The sequence below is a fragment of the Anolis sagrei genome, chromosome 9 (assembly GCF_037176765.1).
Source record: "Anolis sagrei isolate rAnoSag1 chromosome 9, rAnoSag1.mat, whole genome shotgun sequence".
NCBI lineage: Eukaryota > Metazoa > Chordata > Lepidosauria > Squamata > Dactyloidae > Anolis > Anolis sagrei.
Genome location: NC_090029.1, coordinates 1,511,850 through 1,536,622, shown reverse-complemented (window position 1 = coordinate 1,536,622; position 24,773 = coordinate 1,511,850). Strand labels below are relative to the sequence as shown.

Sequence of the window (24,773 nt, the reverse complement as noted above, 5' to 3'; positions counted from 1 at the left end):
AGGGAGCTTTGAGATGGTTGAACAGAAGCTCTCCGAAGGTCTAGGTGCCCTTATTGCATCTTACAGGGAAAACCAGCTGATCCCTAACCATATATCATATATATAATATCACACAGGACGACCACTTCACCCACCTCATAGGGAACCTGCTACAAAACAGGAGCTTCTTTGTTGGGTTCCAGGGCCAGAGAAGCAGATGGCGGAAACAGAAGAACGGCCTGCCTCAGGGGAGCGTGCTTGCTCCATCCATGTTCAACATCAACACAAATGACCAGCCATTGCCAGAAGGGACAGAGAGATTCATCTATGCTGATGATCGTGCCATCACCGCTCAAGCAGGGAGCTTTGAGATGGTTGAACAGAAGCTCTCCGAAGCTCTAGGTGCTCTTACTGCCTATTACAGGGAAAACCAGCTGATCCCTAATCCATCCAAAACACAGGCATGTGCTTTTCATCTCAAGAACAGACAAGCATCCCGAGCTCTGAGGATTATGACCTGGGAAGGAATCCCACTGGAGAATTGCAGCACACCCAACATACCTGGGAGGAGTCACCCTGGACCATGCTCTGACCTACAAGAAGCAGTGCCTAAACATCAAGCAAAAAGTGGGTGCCAGAAACAACATCATACGAAAGCTGACTGGCACAACCTGGGGATCACAACCAGATATAGTGAAGACATCTGTCCTTGCGCTGTGCTACTCTGCTGCTGAGTACGCATGCCCAGTGTGGAACACATCTCACCACGCTAAAACAGTGGATGTGGCTCTGAATGAGACATGCCGCATTATCATGGGGTGTCTGCGCCCGACACCCCTGGAGAAATTACACCGTCTAGCCAGTATTGCACCACCAGACATCCGCCGGGAAGGAGCAGCCAATAGTGAAAGGACCAAGGCAGAGACATCTCCAGCTCATCCCTTGTTTGGGTATCAGCCAGCAAGCCAACAACTCAAATCAAGAAATAGTATTCTAAGATCTACAGAGACACTCGTAGTATATATATTAGGCCTGGTCAATCCATGGTTCTAAATGATTCTAAAGTACTTACAAAACTAAAGTTCTGGTGGTGAAAATTTCAGAACTCTAACAAAACTTTCAAAATTTAATTATTATTTCATTATTGGCTTTTTTTATGACAGAACCAATTAGGAACCGCCATTTAAAATGAAAATTTGAGAGTTTTGTTAGAGTTTTGAAATTTTCACCGCCAGAACTTTAGTTTTGTAAATACCTTAGAACCATGCATTGCCCAGGCCGCCCACACCCACCAAGGCCCCGCCCCTGCACTCCTCCTCCTCCTCCTCCCACCCCCCTCTGTTGAAGCTGCTGGGATTTATAGTTTACCTATAATCAAAGCATTCTGAACTCCACCAACGACGGAATTAAACCAAACGTGGCACACAGGACTCCCATGAGAAGGGTTTGGTAAGCAATGGGAAGGAAGAAAGGAAGGAGGGAAGGCAGGAAAGAAAGAGGTACCGAGGGAAGGAAGAAGAGAAAGCAGAAAGGAAAGAAAAATAAAAGGAAGGAAAGGCAGGAAAGAGGTAAAGAAGGAAGGAGAAAAGGAAATAAAAAATGAAAGAAGGAAGGAAACATGGAAGGAAGAAAGGAGGCAAAGGAAGAAAGGGGGAGGGAATGAAGGAAAGAGAGAAGGATGGAACCAAGGAGCGAAAGAAGGAAAGAAAGAAAGAGATAGAGAAGGAAGAAAGGAGAGAAAGGGGGAGAAAAAGGGGGAAGGAATAGGTAGGTACCTCTCTTTCATAATAGACCAGATATCTACCTCAACTTTGAAAATATTTACTATAGGCCACAGCAACGCGTGGCAGGGCACAGCTAGTTATTATTACTATTATGATACTGAATGTCCTGCTGGTGGGCTGTGCCGGGTGCTCACCTTCGGCCTTCATGTAGTGGACGGAGTAGGCGATGACCTTGTCCGCGTTGTACTGTGGCCGCTCCCAGGCCAGCAGGATGGCGGAGCTGGAGACGGTCTCAGCATGGACGTTGCAGGGGGCGCTGGGCCGGTCTTCGGACAGGACCACGGTCAGCCTGGCCCGAGCAAGGACAGAGCCCTGGCTGTTCTCGGCCAGACACTGGTAGATGGCGTCGTCCTCCGGGATGATCTGGTTGATCACCAGTTTGCTGGGCAGAGAGAGAGAGAGAGAAGAAGCGGTGATGGGGTTGCACTCGAGCCCTGAAACACCTTTTCACCACAAACCGCACTCTGCCCAGTTTATTTAAGGAAGAGTATTAATTAAACATAAGCAAATTCAAAAAAGAGAATCAAAATTAAAAAGTTATTTCCAAAATCATTTCAAATACAACAGTGGTTCTCAACCTTCGTAATGCCGCGACCCCTTAATACTAGGCTTGGGCAATCCAGTTCGTTAATTTCGTTATTCGTTATTGATTCGTATTTAAATTAGCTTACGATCCAATATCGAGCCATGCAGGAATAGTGTGAGGAGTAATTAAGAATCGAAACGATTTTTTCGTAATTATTTCGTAATTATTTTCATATGTCTGGTGCATTATATTGTATATTATATTATATTACTATATTATATATTATATTATATTATAATTGTATATTATTTATTTATTTATTTATTTATTTACTGCGCTTGTATACCGCCGTTTCTCAGCCTAAATTGGCGACTCAACGCGGTTTACAACTCTGCAAACAATCACAATATTCAATTTAAAATGCATAAAAACAACATACAATACATAATATTGGGCCACCAATATAATCCAATGCATCTCTTAACTAGAATCACAATCCAATTTCATCGTCCATGATTACCAATCCTTAATTGTCAAATTCCTTGCACCGGATTAACCGAATGCTTGTTTGAACATCCATGTCTTCAGTCTTTTCCGAAACACCATCAGCGAAGGGGCTTATTTATATATATAATATATTATAATATAATATAATATAATATATATAATATAATATAATAAATTATTATATTATATTATATAGATTATATTATTATTATAATATATAATATAATAATATTATAATATAATATAATATAATGTAATAAATTATTATATTATATTATATTATATATATTTTATTATTATAATAATATATAATATAATAATATAATTATAATATAATATAATAATATTATAATAATATATATAATATATATAATATAATATAATAAATTATTATATTATATTATATATATTATATTATTATAATAATATATAATATAATATAATATAATATAATATATTATAATATAGTTGTTGTTTGTTTTATCACACCAACAGTCAACAACAGAGGGAGAGGGAAGCTTCAGAAGTTCCCCCCGTCCCATTTGGAGGTTTTTTTTAGCATATTGCGCAATCGCGTCCGCCATTAACGAATCGATTCGTAATTTACGAAATTTCAGAAATTTCGAAATCTTAAATTTCGGAAGTCCTCAGAATTTCGAAACGCTAGCGCACCCTAGAAACGAAACGAGTTTAGAACCAAATTTTTTCTTGATCAACCAAGCCTACTTAATACAGAGCCTCATGTTGTGGTGGCCCCCAACCATAAAATTATTTTTATTGCTACTTCCTAATTGTAATTGTGTTCCTGTTATGAATCATAATGTAAAAATATGAAATGCAGGATGTATTTTCATTCACTGGACCAAATTTGGCACAAATACCCAACAACAGCGCTCCATGCCGTCATGTCAGCCACATGACCTTGGAGGAGTCTATGGACAACACCGGCTCTTTGGCCTAGAAATTGAGCACCAACTCCCAGAGTTGGACACGACTGGATTTAATGTCAGGGGAAAACTTTTACCTTATGTTACCCAATATGCCCAAATTTGAATACTGGTGGGGTTGGAGGGAAAATTGATTATGTCATTTGGGAGTTGTAGTTGCTGGGATTTATAGTTCACCTACAAATAAAGAGCATTTTGAACTCCACCAATGATGGAATTGGACCAAACTTGGCACACAGAACTCCCACAACCAACAAAAAATACTGGAAGGGTTTGGTGAGCACTGACCATGAGTTTGGGAGTTGTAGTTCACCTGCATCCAGAGAGCATTGCAGACTCAAACAATGATGGATCTGGACCAAACTTGGCACAGGTACTCAATATGCCTCAATGTGAACACTGGTGGAGTTTGGGGGAAATAGACCTTGACATTTGGGAGATGCAGTTGCTGGGATTTATAGTTCACCTGCAACGAAGAGCCCTCGCCTGCTCCGCACCCCTGCCTGCCGGCGGGAGAGCAACGCAGGCGAGGGGCGCCCAAGGAGCCGCTTGCCCGTCCCTTGCCTCCTTCTGCCATCAGAAGATGAGGGACAGGCGGATGGCTTCGCGCGCGGGAGTGCCAGTGGCTCAGGGGGTCGGCCGCCATTTTGGAGGGGGCGTGGCCAGCCAATGCGGCTTCGCGACCCCCAGAAAATGGCCAAACGACCCCCCGAGGAGCCGCGACTCCCAGGTTGAGAACCACTGAAATACAAACTCCAGAGTCAATCCACAAATATATCCATAAACAACATAGCATGAATCCAAGGCAGGAAACCTATGCCACACATGAACTAGAAGCAAGAACAGACTTAGACACTTGGATACATGTGTTCCAAGAACATAGGACCAAAAACTGAGAGCTGTTCACCTGAATACAAAATTACTTTCACTGAAGATTGTACCAATATTAACCACTTTAAGAGGCCTCAATCCCTCCCATAACATCATTTCGCACACACCTGCTTTTCCGCTCCTTATCTCTAAGCCTCTGGGAAAAGCAAATCTGTCTTTGTTACATGCTCTGTCTCCGCAATTCCAATCACCTTGATCTAGACATTCGTCTCCCACATTTCTGTCACCCAGCACTTCTGGCAAGTTCTCATGGGAACTGATACCGCTTTCTCCAGCCTCGTGGAAACTTCCAGGAGATTCCAAAACAACTCTATCCCAGCATTCCCTTCCTCATCTTCTGAGCACTCGGAATCTGACTAGACTACAACAGATGGAGAGACTTGGCACAAGGGGGTCGAGGCACTATCCTCCACTAGGGCACTCCCCCTCCTCACCTGTTGTACATCTTGATCCGGCCGTTGGAGTGGACCTTGCGCCCGTTCTTTAGCCAGGAGACCTTCGGGGCCGGGATGCCTTCCGCCTGGCAGCCAAAGCGGGCGGTGCCGGCACGCGGCCTGGTCAAGCTCTCTGGCCACTCCACAAACGAAGGTGGCTCTGTGCAGGAAGGACGAGAAAGGAACAAAGGGTCAGCTTGCCGACTTCAAACACTGGGCACCCTCCTGGCTGCATGCATTGGGCTTGGATAGTGGATGGAAGAAGAGGGACAGACTTGACTAGACCAGGCCTGGGCCAACTTCGTCCCTCCCTCCAGGTGTTTTGGGCTTCAACTCCCACCATTCCTAACAGCCAATCACGAAACAAATTAACTGACAGGTTAAATGTGTTTCATCACATAATAGTCGCACTTCCATTTTTTAGGTGGCAAGACTGGTCCCTCCAGGTCTTTTGGGCTTCAACTTCCACCATTCCTAACAGCCGATCGCGAAACAAGTTAACTGACAGGTTAACTGTGTTTCATCACATAATAGTCGCACTTCCATTTTTTGAGTGGCAAGACTGGTCCCTCCAGGTGTTTTGGGCTTCAACTTCCACCATTCCTAACAGCCGATCGCGAAACAAGTTAACTGACAGGTTAACTGTGTTTCATCACATAATAGTCGCACTTCCATTTTTTGAGTGGCAAGACTGGTCCCTCCAGGTGTTTTGGGCTTCAACTCCCACCATTCCTAACAGCCGATCACGAAACAAGTTAACTGACAGGTTAACTGTGTTTCATCACATAATAGTCGCACCTCCATTTTTTGAGTGGCAAGACTGGTCCCTCCAGGTGTTTTGGGCTTCAACTCCCACCATTCCTAACAGCCGATCACGAAACAAGTTAACTGACAGGTTAACTGTGTTTCATCACATAATAGTCGCACTTCCATTTTTTGGGTGGCAAGACTGGTCCCTCCAGGTGTTTTGGGCTTCAACTTCCACCATTCCTAACAGCCGATCATGAAACAAGTTAACTGACAGGTTAACTGTGTTTCATCACATAATAGTCGCACCTCCATTTTTTGGGTGGCAAGACTGGTCCCTCCAGGTGTTTTTGGCTTCAACTTCCACCATTCCTAACAGCCGATCACGAAACAAGTTAACTGACAGGTTAAATGTGTTTCATCACATAATAGTCGCACTTCCATTTTTTGGGTGGCAAGACTGGTCCCTCCAGGTGTTTTGGGCTTCAACTTCCACCATTCCTAACAGCCGATCACGAAACAAGTTAACTGACAGGTTAATTGTGTTTCATCACATAATAGTCGCACCTCCATTTTTTGAGTGGCAAGACTGGTCCCTCCAGGTGTTTTGGGCTTCAACTCCCACCATTTCTAACAGCCGATCACGAAACAAGTTAACTGACAGGTTAACTGTGTTTCATCACATAATAGTCGCACCTCCAAGACTGGTCCCTCCAAGTGTTTTGGGCTTCAACTTCCTACCGGCTGTTAGGAATTGTAGGTGTTGAAGTCCAAAACATCTAGATGGCCAATGCTGGACCATGCCTGCTGTAGATGCATAGGTTTCCGCAAAAAAACTTCCACTTGGGTTCCCTATAGGTCCAAGAAATTTAGATAGGTGCGACTATTATGTGAGATATAGATATATAAATTAGGTATACAAATCAAGCATTAACTGATAGCAAACAAGCATTTGCAAGGCTTGCTAAACAGGCTGTTTCCTTCTTGTGCAGAATCCACTGTCAACACAACAGGTTCACATCAATGCCTACAACAGCCACTAGGTGGCATTCGGAAACCTTTACTGAGGCTAAATGTTCCGGGATCCCAACACTGAGGGAAGGGAGTGGGTTCTGGGTCCCGTTTGGGGCCAGAACCCACAGTTTAAGAAGTCCTAGCACAATATGGGTTTGGGACCGAGAGGGGCCTCACCCAGGACGGTCAGGGCGGCGGCGGCGGTGGTGAAGTTGCGTGTGCCGGGCGTGGTGGCGCGGCAGATGTAGACCCCGGCGTGGGGCGCCTTCACATCGGAGATCATGAGGTTCCCATTCCCCAGGACACGTGTGTTGAAGACGTCGATGGGCTTGTGGTCTGCGGAGAAGGAACATACTCTCAGCCTCTTTTTCAGAGAGAGAGAGAGAGAGAGTATAGGGTACAAATAATCTCTCTATCTACCTAGGGATGTATTTTCTAAGAGAGTTCGTACTTCCAGAGAGCCTTGTGACTCTCATGAATATGGATCTGAATCAAACTATCTATCTAGCTATCTACCTACCTATCTACGGTATCTATCTGTCTATCTATCTACCTACCTACCTACCCACCTACCTATGGTATCTCTCTCTCTCTCTCTCTCTCTCTCTCTACGGTATCTATCTGTCTACCTATTTACCTACCTATGGTATCTCTCTCTCTCTCTCTCTCTCTCTCTCTCTTATACGGTATCTATCTGTCTATGTACCTACCTACCTACCTACCTATGGTATCTATCTATCTATCTATCTATCTATCTATGGTCTCTATCTGTCTACCTGTCTACCTACCTACCTACCTACCCACCTACCTATGGTATCTCTCTCTCTCTCTCTACGGTATCTATCTGTCTACGTACCTACCTACCTACCTATGGTATCTATCTATCTATCTATCTATCTATCTATCCTATCTATCTATCTATCTATCTATCTATGGTATCTACCTACCTACCTACCTACGGTATCTACCTATCTACGGTATCTACCTACCTACCTATCTATGGTATCTATGGTATCTATCTATCTACCTATCTACCTTCCTACCTATCTATGGTATCTATCTATCTATCTATCTATCTATCTATCTGTCTGTCTGTCTGTCTGTCTGTCTGTCTTTCTGTCTACCTACCTACCTACCTATGGTATCTATCTATCTATCTATCTATCTATCTATCTATCGATCTATCTACGGTCTCTATCTGTCTATCTATCTACCTACCTACCTACCCACCTACCTATGGTATCTATCTATCTATCTATCTATCTATCTATCTATCTATCTATCTATCTATCTACGGTCTCTATCTGTCTATCTATCTACCTACCTACCTACCCACCTACCTATGGTATCTATCTATCTATCTATCTATCTATCCATCTATCTCTCTCTCCCCCCCTCTCTATCTATGGTATCTATCTGTCTACCTACCTACCTACCTACCTACCCACCTATGGTATCTCTCTCTCTCTCTCTCTCTACGGTATCTATCTGTCTACGTACCTACCTACCTACCTACGGTATCTACCTATCTACGGTATCTATCTACCTACCTACCTATCTATGGTATCTATCTATCTACCTATCTACCTTCCTACTTATCTATGGTATCTATCTGTCTGTCTGTCTGTCTGTCTATCTATCTATCTTTCTGTCTTCCTACCTACCTACCTACCTACCTACCTACCTATGGTATCTATCTATCTATGGTATCTATCTATCTATCTACCTACCTACCTACCTATCTACGGTATCTATCTATCTATCTATCTATCTATCTATCTATCTATCTATCTATCTATCTATGGTATCTATGGTATCTATCTATCTACCTATCTACCTTCCTACCTATCTATGGTATCTATCTATCTATCTTTCTACCTACCTACCTACCTATCTATGGTATCTATCTATCTGTCTGTCTATCTACAGTATCTACCTATCTACGGTATCTATCAGTCTACCTACCTACTTAACTATCTATCTACAGTATCTATCTATCTATCTATCTATCTATCTATCTATCTATCTATCTATCAGAACATCAGGCAGGAATGGCCAGACAGCCTGGAAAACTCACAGTAACACAATCACAATCATCATCATCATCATCATCATCTTTGGGGGACTCACCCAAGCGGCTCCAGGAAATGATGGGCTTTGGGTTCCCGGTGGCCACACACTCAAAGATGACCGTCTGGTGGAGAGCTGCCGTTACGTTCTCTGGACCGGCGATGATGGAAGGCTTGTGGAGGAGCTTGGTGTTGGAGGCTTCGGAAGGAAGGAAGGGAGGGAGGGAGGAAAGGGGCAAGCCACGGGTGAGACGGCCACTCGGAGACACACGCAAAGTGGCATGCACAGGAGGAGTTGGGCCTTTCACAGTACCTGGGAGGACGATGAGCGTGGCTTCAGCGCTCTTCCTGCGGTTGGCGGGGGCCGTGGCCACACAGCGGTAGCTCCCCGCATCCTGTTGCCGGACGCCGTAGATTTGCAGGACTCCGGAGGGCAAGGCCGTGATCCTAGGGGAGAAGGAGGCAGTGGGTTTAGGTCTCTAAGGCAGGTCTGGGCCAACTTCAGCCCTCTAGGTCAGCGGTTCTCAACCTGGGGATCGCGACCCCCAGGGGGGTCGCCTGGGCATTTCGGAGTGTCCAGGGCGATGACGCACCTGTCCAGGGCGATGGGGAGCGCGGTGCGGTTGCGCTCCCAGGTGATGACGGCCGGAGGGACAGAGGAGACCTTGCAGGCAAAGCGAGCCACACCGCCCTCGGGAACGGTGGCCGGAAGCGGCTGCAGCTCAAAGGCCGGCATGGCTGGACCGAGGAAGAGAAGGCACACATCATCAAAATCACAACACGGGCGCATATACACACACAACAACAACAACAACAAGAAGTCACGGATAAAAAGGAATGCATCATGAAAAGTTATAATCATCATCTATATACGAACTCCCACGATGAACAGACAATGAAAACTTGTGCGCCAGCTGCGCCCGTATCTTGGGAAGTCGGATCTGGCCACGGTGGTCCACGCTCTTGTTACATCCCGGATAGATTACTGCAACGCACTCTACGTGAGGTTGCCTTTGAAGACTATTCGGAAACTTCAATTAGTCCAGCGGGCGGCAGCCAGATTAATCACCGGAGCAGCGTACAGGGAGCACACCACCCCCCTGTTGTGTCAGCTCCACTGGCTGCCAATCCAGTTCCGAGCACAATTCAAAGTGCTGGTTTTGACCTACAAAACCCTATACGGTTCCGGCCCAGTGTATCTGTCCGAACGGATCTCCCTCTACGTCCCACCTTGGAGTTTTAGATCCTCTGGGGAGGCCCTGCTCTCGACAACACCTCTATCACAAGTGAGATTGACGGGGACGAGGAGCAGGGCCTTCTCAGTGGTGGCCCCTCACCTGTGGAATTCACTCCCCGGGGAGATCAGATCAGTGACATCCCTCCTTTCCTTCAGAAAGAAATTAAAAACATGGATGTGGGACCAGGCGTTTGGGCAATCTGGCAGGTGAATAAGGGACTGTGACGATGGATAGGAACTGGACAAGGTGGAACGAAATATGACTGGCGAACGCTGTTTCTGAGATTGGCTATCGATTGTGTGATATATTGTTGTTTTAATTGTTTTTAATTGTTGACCATTTAATTGCTGGTTTTATATGTTATTGTATTTGTGCGGGCACCAAGATGTGCCTTTTGTAAGCCGCCCTGAGTCCCCCCTCGGGGGTTGAGAAGGGCGGGGTAGAAGTATACGAAATAAAGAAAATATATATGCTGTTTAATATCTACATGAAGCCACTGGGGGAGATCATCCGGAGTTTCGGGGTGCGATGTCATTTGTACGCGGATGATGTCCAACTCTGTCACTCCTTCCCACGTGCTACTAAGGAGGCTGTTCAGGTCCTGAACCGGTGCTTGGCCGCTGTGACGGTCTGGATGAGGGCCAACAGATTGAAACTAAATCCAGACAAGACAGAGGTACTCCTGGTCAGTCGTACGTCCGAACAGGGCATAGGGTCACAGCCTGTGTTGGACGGGGTGACACTCCCCCTGAAGACGCAGGTTTGCAGCTTGGGTGTGACCCTGGACTCATCGCTGAGCCTGGAACCCCAGGTTTCGGCGGTGACCAGGGGAGCATTTGCACAGCTTAGGCTCGTGCGCCAGCTGCGCCCGTACTTCGGGAAGTCTGACTTGGCCATGGTAGTCCACACTCCGGTTACATCCTGTTTAGACTACTGCAACACTCTCTACGTGGGGTTGCCCTTGAAGACGGCCCGGAAGTTTCAATTGGTCCAACGTGCGGCAGCCATGATACTAACTGGAGCGGAGCGCAGGGAGAATACCACTCCTCTGCTGCACCAGCTCCACTGGCTGCCAATTGCTACCGGGCTCAATTCAAGGTGCTGGCGTTGGCCTATAAAGCCCTAAACGGTTCCGGCCCAAGATACCTAACTGACCGCATCTCGGCCTATGAGCCCACCAGGACTTTGAGATCTTCCGGGGAGGCCCTGCTCTCGATCCATAGAATCATAGAATCATAGAATCAAAGAGTTGGAAGAGACCTCATGGGCCATCCAGTCCAACCCCATTCTGCCAAGAAGCAGGAATATTGCATTCAAATCACCCCTGACAGATGGCCATCCAGCCTCTGTTTAAAAGCTTCCAAGGAAGGAGCCTCCACCACACTCCGGGGCAGAGAGTTCCATTGCTGAACGGCTCTCACAGTCAGGAAGTTCTTCCTCATGTTCAGATGGAATCTCCTCTCTTGTAGTTTGAAGCCATTGTTCCGTGTCCTAGTCTCCAAGGAAGCAGAAAACAAGCTTGCTCCCTCCTCCCTGTGGCTTCCTCTCACATATTTATACATGGCTATCATATCTCCTCTCAGCCTTCTCTTCTTCGGGCTAAACATGCCCAGTTCCCTAAGCCGCTCCTCATAGGGCCTGCCTCACAGGCACGCCTGGCGAGGACGAGAGATAGGGCCTTCTCGGTGGTGGCTCCTCGGCTGTGGAACCCCGTGGACATCAGACTGGCTCCTTCCCTGATGATATTCCGCAGGAAATTAAAGACTTGGCTGTTGAAGAAGGCGTTCGAACAAGAAGTGCAATAATTGGTAATGACGACAGGAATGGAACAACGGAAAAGGATACTGGATTGTGGTTTGGACGATGAGATGACGCGGAATGGCTTTTTGTATTATTGATATTGTTGATGTTTTTGATGATGATGTTTTTGGTTATTGCTAGATTGATATTTTAGATTGTGTCTTGAATTTTGAACCTTGTCTTTTCTATGTTGTACACCGCTGTGAGTCGCCCCCGGGCTGAGAACAGCGGTATATAAGCAAAGTAAATCAATCAATCAATCAGTGATTGGTTTGGGGGGGGGGGGGGCGCCAAAATACTGTTTGCTTACCGTTGAAAATTAACTAGAGCCACCTCTGACGGTTCATGATAAGGTATGCTGTTAAATCTCTCGTATCTGACCATTGTATCAAGCTAGCTCGAGGGAATACTTCTCTAAAACATTTTGGCATTTGAATATTGAGATAGCTGCCAATTGAAAAGGTATGTTGACGTCAAGTCGGCCCTTTTAGGTTTGCTGGGGATGGCACATGCTAATTCTGGGAATTGCAGTGATTTGGGGGAGCCATTGAGAATTGGGGTTGGATCGGGGTCTGGAGGAGCCGAAGCAGATCAAAGTCCCAGGCGGAGGGAGCCATCCCCAATCCCAGCAGCAAGCATTGTGTTTTCCTTTTAAGAAGAAGAAAAGGAAGACAGGGCATAAATCTGCCTTGTGTAGAGAGAGAGAGAGAGCGAGAGAGGTAATTGCACCAAGCTGTCATCAATAAATTGGGGTGGGGGGGGGGGGGTTGGAATTCCAGATGCAAGAATGAGAGAGAAGGAGCGGAGAGGGGAGAGAGGGAAAGGGCCCGGCCATCTGTCCTCCTCCTTCTCCTTCCCGGCCCCATTCATCACCTTTGCCCCCAAACAGGACAAAGGGACCCCCCCCCCCCCCCGTTCCCTTCTCTCTCTCTCTCTCATTGCCCAGAGCGATCCCTCCTCCTCTTCCGCACAGAATGCAACAGAATGGCATTGCTTAACTCCTCCGCCATATGTCCCCAATGGATCACCCTCCTCTCTGGACACTCTCCAGCAGGGGCGGTCAACCCCTTACGCAAAGTAAGCAGTCGCGGTAGAGTTAATTTTGTATTGTCAAAGGCTTTCATGGCTGGAATCACTAGGTTCTTGTGGGTTTTTTCAGGCTATACGGCCATGTTCTAGAGGCATTCTCTCCTGACGTTTCGCCTGCATCTATGGCAAGCATCCTCAGAGGTAGTGAGGTCTGTTGGAACTAGGAAAAAGGGTTTATATATCTGTGGAATGATGACCAGGGTGGGACAAAGGACTCTTGTCTGCTGGAGCCAGGTATGAATGTTTCAACTGACCACCTTAATTAGCATTGGATGGCCTGGCAGTGCTTGGAGCAATCTTTTGTTGAGAGGTGATTAGATGTATTGTCGAAGGCTTTCATGGCTGGAATCACTGGGTTGTAGGTTTTTTCGGGCTATAGGGCCATGGTCTAGAGGCATTCTCTCCTGACGTTTCGCCTGCATCTATGGCAAGCATCCTCAGAGGTTGTGAGGTCTGTTGGAACTAGGAAAAAGGGTTTATATATCTGTGGAATGACCAGGGTGGGAGAAAGGACTCTTGTCTGCTGGAGCTGGGTGTGAATGTTTCAACTGACCTCCTTGATTAGCATTTGATGGCCTAGCAGTACCTCTAGCATTCTCTCCTGACGTTTCGCCTGCATCTATGGCAAGCATCCTCAGAGGTGGTGAGGTCTGTTGGAACTAGGAAAAAGGGTTTATATATCTGTGGAATGACCAGGGTGGGAGAAAGGACTCTTGTCTGCTGGAGCTGGGTGTGAATGTTTCAACTGACCACCTTGATTACCATTTGATGGCCTAGCAGTACCTCTAGCATTCTCTCCTGACGTTTCGCATGCATCTATGGCAAGCATCCTCAGAGGTAGTGAGGTCTGTTGGAACTAGGAAAAAGGGTTTATATATCTGTGGAATGACCAGGGTGGGACAAAGGACTCTTGTCTGCTGGAGCTAGGTGGGAATGTTTCAACTGACCACCTTAATTAGTGGGCTTTTGTAGGTTTCTTCGGGATTTATGCCCATGTTCTGGAGGCATTCTCTCCTGACGTTTCGCCTGCATCTATGGCAAGCATCCTCAGAGGTAGTGAGGTCTGTTGCAAGTAGGAAAAATGGGTTTATATATCTGTGGAATGGCTGGGGTGGGGCAAAGAACTCTTGTCTGCTGGAGCTGGGTGTGAATGTTTCAACTGACCTCCTTGATTAGCATTTGATGGCCTGGCAGTACCTCTAGCATTCTCTCCTGACGTTTCGCCTGCATCTATGGCAAGCATCCTCAGAGGTAGTGAGGTCTGTTGGAACTAGGACAATGAGTTTATATAGCTGTGGAATGGCTGGGGTGGGGCAAAGAGCTCTTCTCTGCTGGAGCCAGGTGTGAATGTTTCAACTGACCACCATCATTAGCATTTGAAGGCCTGGCAGAGCCTGGGAAAATCTTTTGTTGAGAGGTGTTAATCTGTGCCTGGTTGTTTCCTCTCTGCTGTTTTGCTGTTGTAATTTTAGAGTTTTTTTAATACTGGTAGCCAGATTTTGTTCATTTTCATGGTCTCTTCCTTTCTGTTGAAATTGTCCACCTGCTTCTTGTGGATTTCAGTGGCTTCTCTGTGTGGTCTGACATGGTGGTTGTGAGAGTGGCCCAGCATTTCTGTGTTCTCAAATAATCTGCTGTGTCCAGGTTGGTTCCTCAGGTGCTCTGCTAAGACTGACTTCTCTGGTTGGAGTAGTCTGCAGTGCCTTTCATGTTCCTTGATGCGTGTCTGGGCGCTGCGTTTGGTGGTCCCTATGTAGACTTGTCCACAGCTGCATGGTATCCGGTAGACTCCTGCAGAGGTGAGAGGATCCCTCTTGTCCTTGGCTGAACGTAGCATACAAACAATCTACAAACCCACCAAGAAAATCCAACAAATGCTCCGTTCAGCAAAGGACAAGAGGGATCCTCTCACCTCTGCAGGAGTCTACCATTGTATACCATGCAGCTGTGGACAAGTCTACATAGGGACCACCAAACGCAGCATTGCCCAGACACACGCATCAAGGAACATGAAAGGCACTGCAGACTACTTCAACCAGAGAAGTCAGCCATAGCAGAGCACCTGAGGAACCAACCTGGACACAGCATATTATTTGAGAACACAGAAATGCTGGACCACACCAACAACCACCATGTCAGGCTACACAGAGAAGCCATTGAAATCCACAAGCATGTGGACAATGTCAACAGAAAGGAAGAAACCATGAAAATGAACAAAATCTGGCTACCAGTATTAAAAAACTCTAAAATTACAACAGCAAAGGGAAAACAATCAGGGACATCTTAACACCTCTCAACAAAAGATTTTCCCAGGCTCAGCCAGGCCTTCAAATGCTAATGAAGGTGGACAGTTGAAACATTCACACCTAGCTCCAGCAGAGAAGAGCTCTTTGCCCCACCCCAGCCATTCCACAGATATATAAACCCATTGTCCTAATTGCAACAGACCTCACTACCTCTGAGGATGCTTGCCATAGATGCAGGCGAAATGTCAGGAGAAATGCCCTATAGCCCGAAAAAACCCACAAGAAACTAGAGTTAATTTTGACAAGGGGGCACTCTTGAAGCACTCTTGGGGGGAAATAAGAGTTGTAGTTACTGGGATGTATAGTTCACCTACAATCAAGGAGCATTCTGAACTCCACCAATGATGGAATTGAACCAAACATGGCACACAGAACTCCCACCACGAACAGAAAATATGTATCAGTGATTGGTTGGCAGGGGTGGTCAACCCCTTAGCAAAGTAAGCATTCGAGGTAGAGTTGATTTTGACAAGGGGGCACTCTTGAGGCGCTCTTGGGGGAAAATAAGAGTTGTAGTTACTGGGATGTAGAGTTCACCTACAATCAAAGAGCACTCTGAACTCCACCAATGATGGAATTGAACCTAATATCGCACACAGAACTCCCATGATGAACAGAAAATATATATCAATGATTGATTGGCAGGGGCGGTCAACCCCTTACGCCAAGTAAGCATTCGCGGTAGAGTTAATTTTGACAAGAGGGCACTCTTGAGGCGCTCTTGGGAGAAAATAGAGTTGTAGTTACTGGGATGTAGAGTTCACCTACAATCAAAGAGCACTCTGAACTCCACCAATGATGGAATTGAACCAAATATGGCACACAGAACTCCCACAACGAACAGAACCAAATATGGCACACAGAACTTAAGAACAGACAAGCATCCCAAGCTCAAGGATTATTACCTGGGAAGGAATCCCGCTGGAGCATTGCAGCGCACCCACATACCTGGGAGGAGTCACTCTGGACCGTGCTCTGACCTACAAGAAGCACTGCCTGAACATCAAGCAAAAAGTGGGTGCTAGAAACAATATCATACGAAAGCTGACTGGCACAACCTGGGGATCACAACCAGACACAGTGAAGACATCTGCCCTTGCGCTATGCTACTCTGCTGCTGAGTACTCATGCCCAGTGTGGAACACATCTCACCACACTAAAACAGTGGATGTGGCTCTGAATGAGACATGGGAGTGTCTGCGCCCTACACCACTGGAGAAATTACACTGCTTAGCCAGTATTGTACCACCTGACATCCGCCGGGAAGTGGCAGCCAATAGTGAAAGGACCAAGGCAGAGACATCTCCAGCTCACCCCCTGTTTGGGTATCAACCAGCACGTCAACGACTTAAATCAAGAAATAGTTTTCCAAGATCTAGAGAGACACTCGCTGGAACACCTCAGCAAGCGAGAGTCCAAAAGTGGCAGGCTCAAACCCAGAACCTCAATCCGTGGGTGATACCAGATGAGAGACTCCCTCTGCTGCAGAGTGCGCATGCCCAGTGTGGAACACATCTCACCATGCTCAAACAGTGGATGTGGCTCTTAATGAGACATGCCGCATTATCACGGGGTGTCTGCGCCCGACACCACTGGAGGCACACAGAGCACTGGATGACTTGGCGGGGCTCAGGGTGCATTGCAGCAGGTGGTCAGAGGTTTGCTCTTCTCTCCACTCACATGTCGTGGATTCCACTTTGTGGCCCCATTTCTTGAGGTTGGCTCTGCATCTTGTGGTGCCAGAGCGCCGTCTGTTCAGCGCCTTCCAAGTCGCCCCGTCTTCTGTGTGCCCACAGGGGGGGTCTCTCATTGGGTATCAGTTCTGGGTTTGAGCCTGCCACTTTTGGACTTTCGCTTGCTGAGGTGTTCCAGTGACTGTCTCTGTAGATCTTAGAAAACTATTTCTAGATTTAAGTCATTGACGTAATGGCTGATACCCAAACAGGGGATGAGCTGGAGATGTCTCTGCCTTGGTCTTTTCACTATTGGCTGCTACTTCCCGGCGGATGTCAGGTGGTGCAATACTGGCTAAGCAGTGTAATTTCTCCAGTGGTGTAGGGTGCAGACACCCTGTGATAATGCGGCATGTCTCATGAAGAGCCACATCCACTGTTTGAGCGTGGTGAGATGTGTTCCACACTGGGCATGCGTACTCAGCAGCAGAGTAGCACAGCGCAAGGGCAGATGTCTTCACTGTGCCTGGTTGTGATCCCCAGGTTGTGCCAGTCAGCTTTCCTATGATATTGTTTCTAGCGCCCACTTTTGGCTTGATATTCAGGCAGTGCTTCTTGTAGGTCAGAGCACGGTCCAGAGTGACTCCTCCCAGGTACTTGGGTGCGCTGCAATGCTCCAGTGGGATTCCTTCCTTCCCAGGTGATAATCCTCAGAGCTCGGGATGCTTGTCTGTTCTTAAGGTGAAAGGCACATGTCTGTGTTTTAGATGGGTTGGGGATCAGCTGGTTTCCCTGTAATAGGCAGTAAGAGCACCTAGAGCTTCGGAGAGCTTCTGTTCTACCATCTCAGAGCTCCCTGCTTGAGCGGTGATGGCACGATCATCAGCATAGATGAAGCTCTCTGTCCCTTCTGGCAGTGGCTGCTCATTGGTGTAGATGTTGAACATGGATGGGGCAAGCACGCTCCCCTGAGGCAGGCCGTTCTTCTGTTTCCGCCATCTGCTTCTCTGGCCCTGAAACTCAACAAAAAAGCTCCTGTTTTGTAGCTGATTTCCTATGAGGCGGGTGAGGTGGTTGTCCTTTAGGATATTATACATTTTTCTCAGGAGGAGGCGGTGGTGGTTCACAGTCTCATAGGCTGCTGACAGGTCTCTGAAGACAGCTCCTGTGATCTGCTGCCTTTCAAAGCCATCTTCTGTGGGCTGAGACAGGTTCAGCACTTGCGATGTGCAGCTTCTGCCTTTCCTGAAGGAATCAGACAGGGGTCTATTTTTCCCGTAATTCTATGCAAAATAAGTCTCTCCAGAACGTTGTAGTGGTGGCACAACAGGGAGATTGGTCTGTAGCTTTTTGGGTCATGACGGTCTTTGCCTGGCTTCAAGATGGCGATGACTCCTGCTTTCCTCCAGATTTTAGGGATCTGACAGGATGCCGTGCAGACAGGGGTCTATTTTTTCTGTAATAATAATAATTTTCTTGCTTAATAATCTCCATGCAATCACACTTCCAAGGCAGGCGGGTGGGATGAGCAGCCATGTGCCTCCCAGGCCAAAGGACAGGAAGGGGCACCGAAGTGCACGAGTGAATAAAACATTAACGGAGAGGCAAAAGAGCACAAAGCGGCTGCTGGACAGAAAGGGATCGATGGCCAGCTGCCCCTCTTCATCATCTTCTTCTTCTTCTATGGCCGGACTGAAGAGAAAGGCTTTCTCCTCCTCGTTGCCCAGCCTGGCCAGCCTCCTCCTCCTCCTCCTCTTCCTCCGGCCCCTCTTTCTCTCTCTTTTTCTCTCGGCCGGCCGGGGTCCCCGGGGTCAAGCCTGCAGCCCTGGCAACAGAGGCCGGCCGGCCAGAGGAGGGGGAATGTCCTTTTCGCAAAAGGCAACTAAGGCCGCGGCCGGCCGAGGGGCCCCTTCGCTCTCTCTGACTGCTGCAGGGAGACCCCTCCCAAAGACCCCCACTCAAGGAAAGAAGGAAAAGGGAATGAGATTAGAGGAAAAGAAGGCGGCGAGGGAAGGAAAGTAAGGATATGGAAAAAAGAGAGGAGAAAAAGAGGAAAGTTGGCCCATGCCTGTGTTAGAACTTCAAAATTTACTTTAAAAAGGAAGGAAGGAAGGAAGGAAGGAAGGAAGGAAGGAGGGAGGGAGGGAAGGAATCAATCTCAAACCGTTCTGCGACTCTTATGCGAGGAACGCAGAAATACCCTGAAAAAATTGGGGTTGCGACTATTATGCGGTGAAATGCAGTTAACAAGGCGAGGGGAGGAAAGTAAGGATACGAAAAGGAAAAGAGGAAAAAAAAGAGAGGAGAGGAAAAGGAGAAAAAGAGGAAAGGAGAGGAAAGAAGGGAAAGGAAGAGGGGAGGAAAAGGAGGAGGAGGAGAGGAAGGAATGGAAGGGAGAAGGAAAAAGAGAAGGAGAAGAAGGAATGGATAAGAAAAGTAAGAGAGGAGATGTTGAGAAAAAAGAAGGGAGAGGAGAAGGAGAGGAAGGAAAGGAAAGGAAAGAAGAAAAAGGGAAGGGAGAGGAGAAAAGTTGAAGAAAGGAAAGGAAAAAAGGAAAAGGGAGAGATTAGAGGAAAAGAAGGCGGCGAGGGAAGGAAAGTAAGGATACGGAAAGGAAAAGAGGGAAAAAAAGAGAGGAGAGGAAAAGGAGAAAAAGAGGAAAGGAGAGGAAAGAAGGGAAAGGAAGAGGGGAGGAAAAGGAGGAGGAGGAGAGGAATGAAAGGAAGGGAGAAGGAAAAAGAAAAGGAGAAGAAGGAATGGTTAAGAAAAGTAAGAGAGGAGTGGAGAATCCTAGAATCCTAGAGTGGGAAGAGCCCTCCTGGGCCATCATCCAGTCCAACCCCATTCTGCCAAGAAGCAGAAATATTGCATTCAAAGCACCCCTGACAGATGGCCACCCAGCCTCTGTTTCAAAGCTTCCAAAGAAGGAGCCTCCACCACGCTCCCTCCGGGGCAGAGGAAAAAGAAGGGAGAAGAGAGGAGAAGGAGAGGAAGGAAAGGAAAGAAAAAGGGAGAGAAGAAGGGAAAAAAGAAGTAGAAAAAAGAAAAGGAAAGGAGGAAAAGGAAGAGAAGAGGAAAAGGAGGAGAAGAAGGAGGGGATGGAATGGAGGGAAAAAGGAAAAGAGAGGAGAGCAAGGAAAAGGAGGGAAGGAAAAGGAAGAGGAGAGGTAGAGGAAAGGAAGGAAAGAAGGGAAAGGAGGAAAGGGTAGGATAAGGAAAAAAGAGATGAGAAAAAGGAAGTAGAGATGCGAGGAAAGGAAAAGCAAGAGGAAAAGAAGGAGGAGTGGTAAGGAGAGGAAAAGGAAAAGGAGAAGAAGAGGAATGAAAGGATAAGAAAAGTAAGAGTTGAGAAGAAGGGAAAAGAGAGGAAAATGAGAAAGAAGGGAAGGAAGGAGAAGGAAAGAAGAAAAGGGAAGAAGAGAGGAAAAAGTAAAAGGAAAGATGGAAAAGAAAGGAAAGAAGGAAAAGAAGAAGCAGGAATAGGTAAGAGAAGAAAAAGAGAGGAGAGGAAAGAAGAAGAGAGGAAAGGAAAGAAGGAAAAGGAAGAGGAGAGGAAAAGAAGGAGATAGAAAGGAGAGGAAAAGAGAAGAGAGGAAAGAAAAAGAGGGAAGAAAAAGGAAGAGGAGAGGAAAAGAGAAGTAAAGGAAAAGGAAGGAACAGACAGGAAAAAGAAAAGAGTAGAGAGAAAAGAAGGAAAAGGAAGAGAAGAGGAAAAGAAGGAGATAGAAAGGAGAGGAAATGGAAAAGAGAGGAAAGAAAAAGAGGGAAGGAAAAGAAAGAGGTGAGAAAAAAGAGAAATAAAGGAAAAGGAGGAAACGGACAGGAAAAGAGTGGAGAGGATAGAAGGAAAAGGAAGAGAAGAGGAAAAGAAGAAGATAGAAAGGAGAGGAAAAGAGAAGAGAGGAAAGAAAAAGAGGGAAGAAAAAGGAAGAGGAGAGGAAAAGAGAAGAAAAGGAAGAGAGGAAAAGAGAAGTAAAGGAATAGGAAGGAACGGATAGGAAAAGAGTAGAGAGGAAAGAAGGAAAAGGACGAGAAGAGAAAAAGAAGGAGATAGAAAGGAGAGGAAAAGAGAGGAGAGGAAAGAAAAAGAGGGAAGAAAAAGGGAGAGGAGAGGAAAAGAGAAGTAAAGGAAAAGGAAGGAACGGATAGGAAAAGGAAAAGAGTAGAGAGGAAAGAAGGAAAAGGACGAGAAGAGGAAAAGAAGGCGATAGAAAGGAGAGGAAAAAGAAAAGAGAGGGGAGAAAGAAAAAGAGGGAAGGAAAAGGAAAGATGGAAAAGAGAAGTAAAGGAAAGGAAGGAACGGACAGGAAAAGAGTAGAGAGGAAAGATGGAAAAGGAAGATAAGAGGAAAAGAAGGAGACAGAAAGGAGAGGAAAGAAAAAGAGGGAAAGAAAAGGAAGAGGAGAGGAAAAGAGAAAGAAAGGAAAAGGAAGGAATGGACAGGAAAAAAGAGTAGAGAGGAAAGAAGGAAGAGAAGAGGAAAAGAAGGAGATAGAAAGGAGAGGAAAAGAGAGGAGAGGAAAGAAAAAGAAGGAAGGAAGAGGAGAGGAAAAGAGAAGTAAAGGAAAAGGAAGGAATAGATAGGAAAAGAGTAGAGAGGAAAGAAAGAAAAGGACGAGAAGAGGAAAAGAAGAAGATAGAAAGGAGAGGAAAAGAGAAGAGAGGAAAGAAAGAAAAGGAAGAGGAGAGGAAAAGAAGGAGATAGAAAGGAGAGGAAAAGGGAGGAAAGGAAAGAAAAAGAGGGAAGGAAAAGGAAGAGGAGAGGAAAGGTAGGGAAAATAAAAGAGAGGAGAGGGGAAGAGAGGAGCTTGACCAAGGACCATTCTGTCAAAGGGCTTTGGGTCTGGAGGGGGCGGGGGCCAGGGACCCCCAAGTGCGTTTGTGTGCATTTCCTGACCCTTGACCTGGGTCCGTGAGGGTGCGCGAGAAGAGGCAGAAATCAATACCAGGCTCGTTGAATCCCGAGGACCCTCAAGGCGCAGCAGGGCGGACAATGGACCAACCTGCGGCCATTGTCCGAGGTGTCTCTCCCCCACTTTGAGCCACGAGGGTCAGCGCCCGTGCAGTCCCCACTTTGGGGGCTTTGACGCAGCAGCTGATTCCCAGCAATGGTCAGACTGGTTTCCAGAATGGCCACTGGATTCCGGTGCTTTCTCGGGCCTTCTTCCCAACCAGCCACTGCCAGAAGGCACAGAGAGCTTCATCTACGCAGATGATTGTGTCATCACCGCTCAAGCAGGGAGCTTTGAGATGGTTGAACACAAGCTCTCCGAAGCTCTAGGTGCTCTTACTGCCTATGACAGGGAAAGCCAGCTGATCCCCAACCCATCTAAAACATAGACATGTACCTTTCACCTTAAGAACAGACATGCATCCCGAGCTCTGAGGATCACCTGGGAAGGAATCCCACGGGAGCATTGCAACACACCCAAATCCCTGTGAGGAGTCACTCTGGACCATGCTCTGACCTACAAGAAGCACTGCCTGAACATCAAGCAAAAAGTGGGCGCTAGAAACAATATCATACGAAAGCTGACTGGCACAACCTGGGGATCACAACCAGACACCGTGAAGACATCTGCCCTTGCGCTGTGCTACTCTGCTGCTGAGTACGCATGCCCAGTGTGGAACACATCTCACCATGCTAAAACAGTGGATGTGGCTCTTAATGAGACATGCCGCATTATCACGGGGTGTCTGCGCCCGACACCACTGGAGAAACTACACTGCTTAGCCGGTATTGCACCACCTGACATCTGCCGGGAAGGAGCAGCCAATAGTGGAATGACCAAGGCAGAGACATCTCCGGCTCATCCCCTGTTTGGGTATCAGCCAGCACGTCAAGAACTTAAATCAAGACATAGTTTTCTAAGATCTACATGTCTTCACTGGGTCTGGTTGTGATCCCCAGGATGTGCCAGTTAGCTTGCATATGATATTATTTCTGGCCAAGTCCCCTTTCACCCAGGGCTGTTTGCCTTATTTTGAAGACATGTATCCCGCATGGGTTGCCCCGCTTAAGCTCTCCTTCCGGTCGTCCTAACACTGGCCAAGCTAAGCCTGAGAGCGAGCCTTGGGGGTAAGGAGACCCCCTTTTCCTGCATCTCACGTATGAAAAGGCGCACAATGTGGTGGTGGGCCCCCCTCATTCTCTGGCCAGCCCAGATCCAAGGAAGACTTCAAAGGAAGGAAGGAAGGAAGGGCCTAATCTCCCGATCCAGATCGATGAGCATTTCGGCCCCACATGGAGCCTTCTCCTCACAAAGGGACGCCCCCCACACCTCCGCCCCACACCTCCCTCCCTCCCCTCCTCCTCTCTCCCCACTTGAAAGGAGAAGACCCCCAAACAAGTTGGTTTTCTCTGAAGAGAGACCTTATCTCTCAAGGCTCCTCTTTCTCACAAAACAAGGGGAGGCATGTGTGTGTGTTTTGGGAATGCAGAAAGAAAGAAGGAGAGAAGGAAGGAAGGAAGGGAGGGAGGGAGGGAGGGAGGGAGGGAGGGAGGGAGGGAGAAAGGCAAGGAAGGAAGAAAAAAGTAAAGATGGATGGATGGATGGATGGATGGATGGAAGGAGAAAAGGAGGAAGGAAATGAAAGGAAAAGAAAGATGGAAGGAAGGGTGGAAGGAAGGATGGATGGAAGGAAGGAAGGAAGGAAGGAAGGAAGGAAGGAAGGAAGGAAGGAAGGGAAGGAAGAAAAAAAGAAAGAAGGAAAGGAAAGGAAAAGAAAGATGGAAGGAAGGGTGGAAGGAAGGATGGAAGGAAGGAAGGAAGGGAAGGAAGGAAGAAAAAAGAAGGAAGGAAAGGAAAGAAAAAGAAAGATGGATGGAAGGAAGGAAGGAAGGGAAGGAAGAAGATCGAAGGAAGGAAGGAAGGAAGGAAGGAAGGAAGGAAGGAAAAAAGAAAAGATGGAAGGAAGGAAGGAAGGAAGGAAGGAGGGAGGGAAGAAAAAAAAGAAAAGGTGGATGGATGGATGGATGGATGGATGAATGGATGGAAGGAAGGAAGGAAGGAAGGAAGGAAGGAAGGAAGGGAAGGAAGTAGAAAAGAAGGAAGGATAGGAAAGTAAAAGAAAATTGGAAGGAAGGAAGGAAGGAAGGAGGGAAGGAGAGAGGTAAGAAAAAAGAAGAGATTGATGGAAGGAAAGACGGAAGAAGAAAAGATGGAAGGAAGGAAGGAAGGACGGAAGGAAGGAAGGAAGAAGAAAAGATGAAAGGAGGGTGGGTGGAAAAAAGAAAAGGAAGGAAGGAGGATGGAAGGAAGGAAGGAAGTGAAGGAAGAAGAATAGAAGGAAGGGAAGGAAAGGAAAAGGAAGATGGAAGAAAGGAAGGAAGGAAGGAAGGAAGGAAGAAGAAAAGATAGAAGGAAAGAAGAAGATGGAAGGAGGGAGGGAAGAAAAGAGAAATGGAAGGAAGGAAGGAAGAAGAAAAGATGGAAGAAAGGAAAGATGGGAGGGAGAAAAGAAGAAAAGGTGGAAGGACGGAAAGGTGGATAGATAGATGGATGGATGGATGGATGGATGGAAGGAAGGAAGGAAGGAAGGAAGAAGAAAAGATGAAAAGGAGGGAGGGTGGAAAAAAAAGAAAAGGAAGGAAGGATGATGGAAGGAAGGAAGAAGTATGGAAGGAAGGAAGGAAGGAAGGGAAGGAAGGAAGAAGAATAGAAGGAAGGAAAGGAAAAGAAAGATGGAAGGAAGGAAGGAAGGAAGGAAGAAGAAAAGATAGAAGGAAAGAAGAAGATGGAAGGAGGGAGGGAAGAAAAGAGAAATGG

At 46.9% G+C, this 24,773-nt stretch overlaps 1 protein-coding gene across 1 annotated transcript in view; it reads right to left on the bottom strand.

The window, feature by feature from the left end:
• The window catches only part of PRTG (protogenin), a 75,743-nt gene that overhangs the window by 38,264 nt on the left and 12,706 nt on the right, over positions 1 to 24,773 (bottom strand). Inside the window, exons 3-8 of the mRNA XM_060755821.2 lie at positions 9,492 to 9,636; positions 9,212 to 9,345; positions 8,960 to 9,097; positions 7,007 to 7,165; positions 5,069 to 5,228; positions 1,898 to 2,145 (exon numbers count right to left, since the gene is read on the bottom strand). Coding sequence (XP_060611804.2) covers positions 1,898 to 2,145; positions 5,069 to 5,228; positions 7,007 to 7,165; positions 8,960 to 9,097; positions 9,212 to 9,345; positions 9,492 to 9,636 — 984 coding nt within the window. The remainder of the gene's footprint in view (positions 1 to 1,897; positions 2,146 to 5,068; positions 5,229 to 7,006; positions 7,166 to 8,959; positions 9,098 to 9,211; positions 9,346 to 9,491; positions 9,637 to 24,773) is intronic.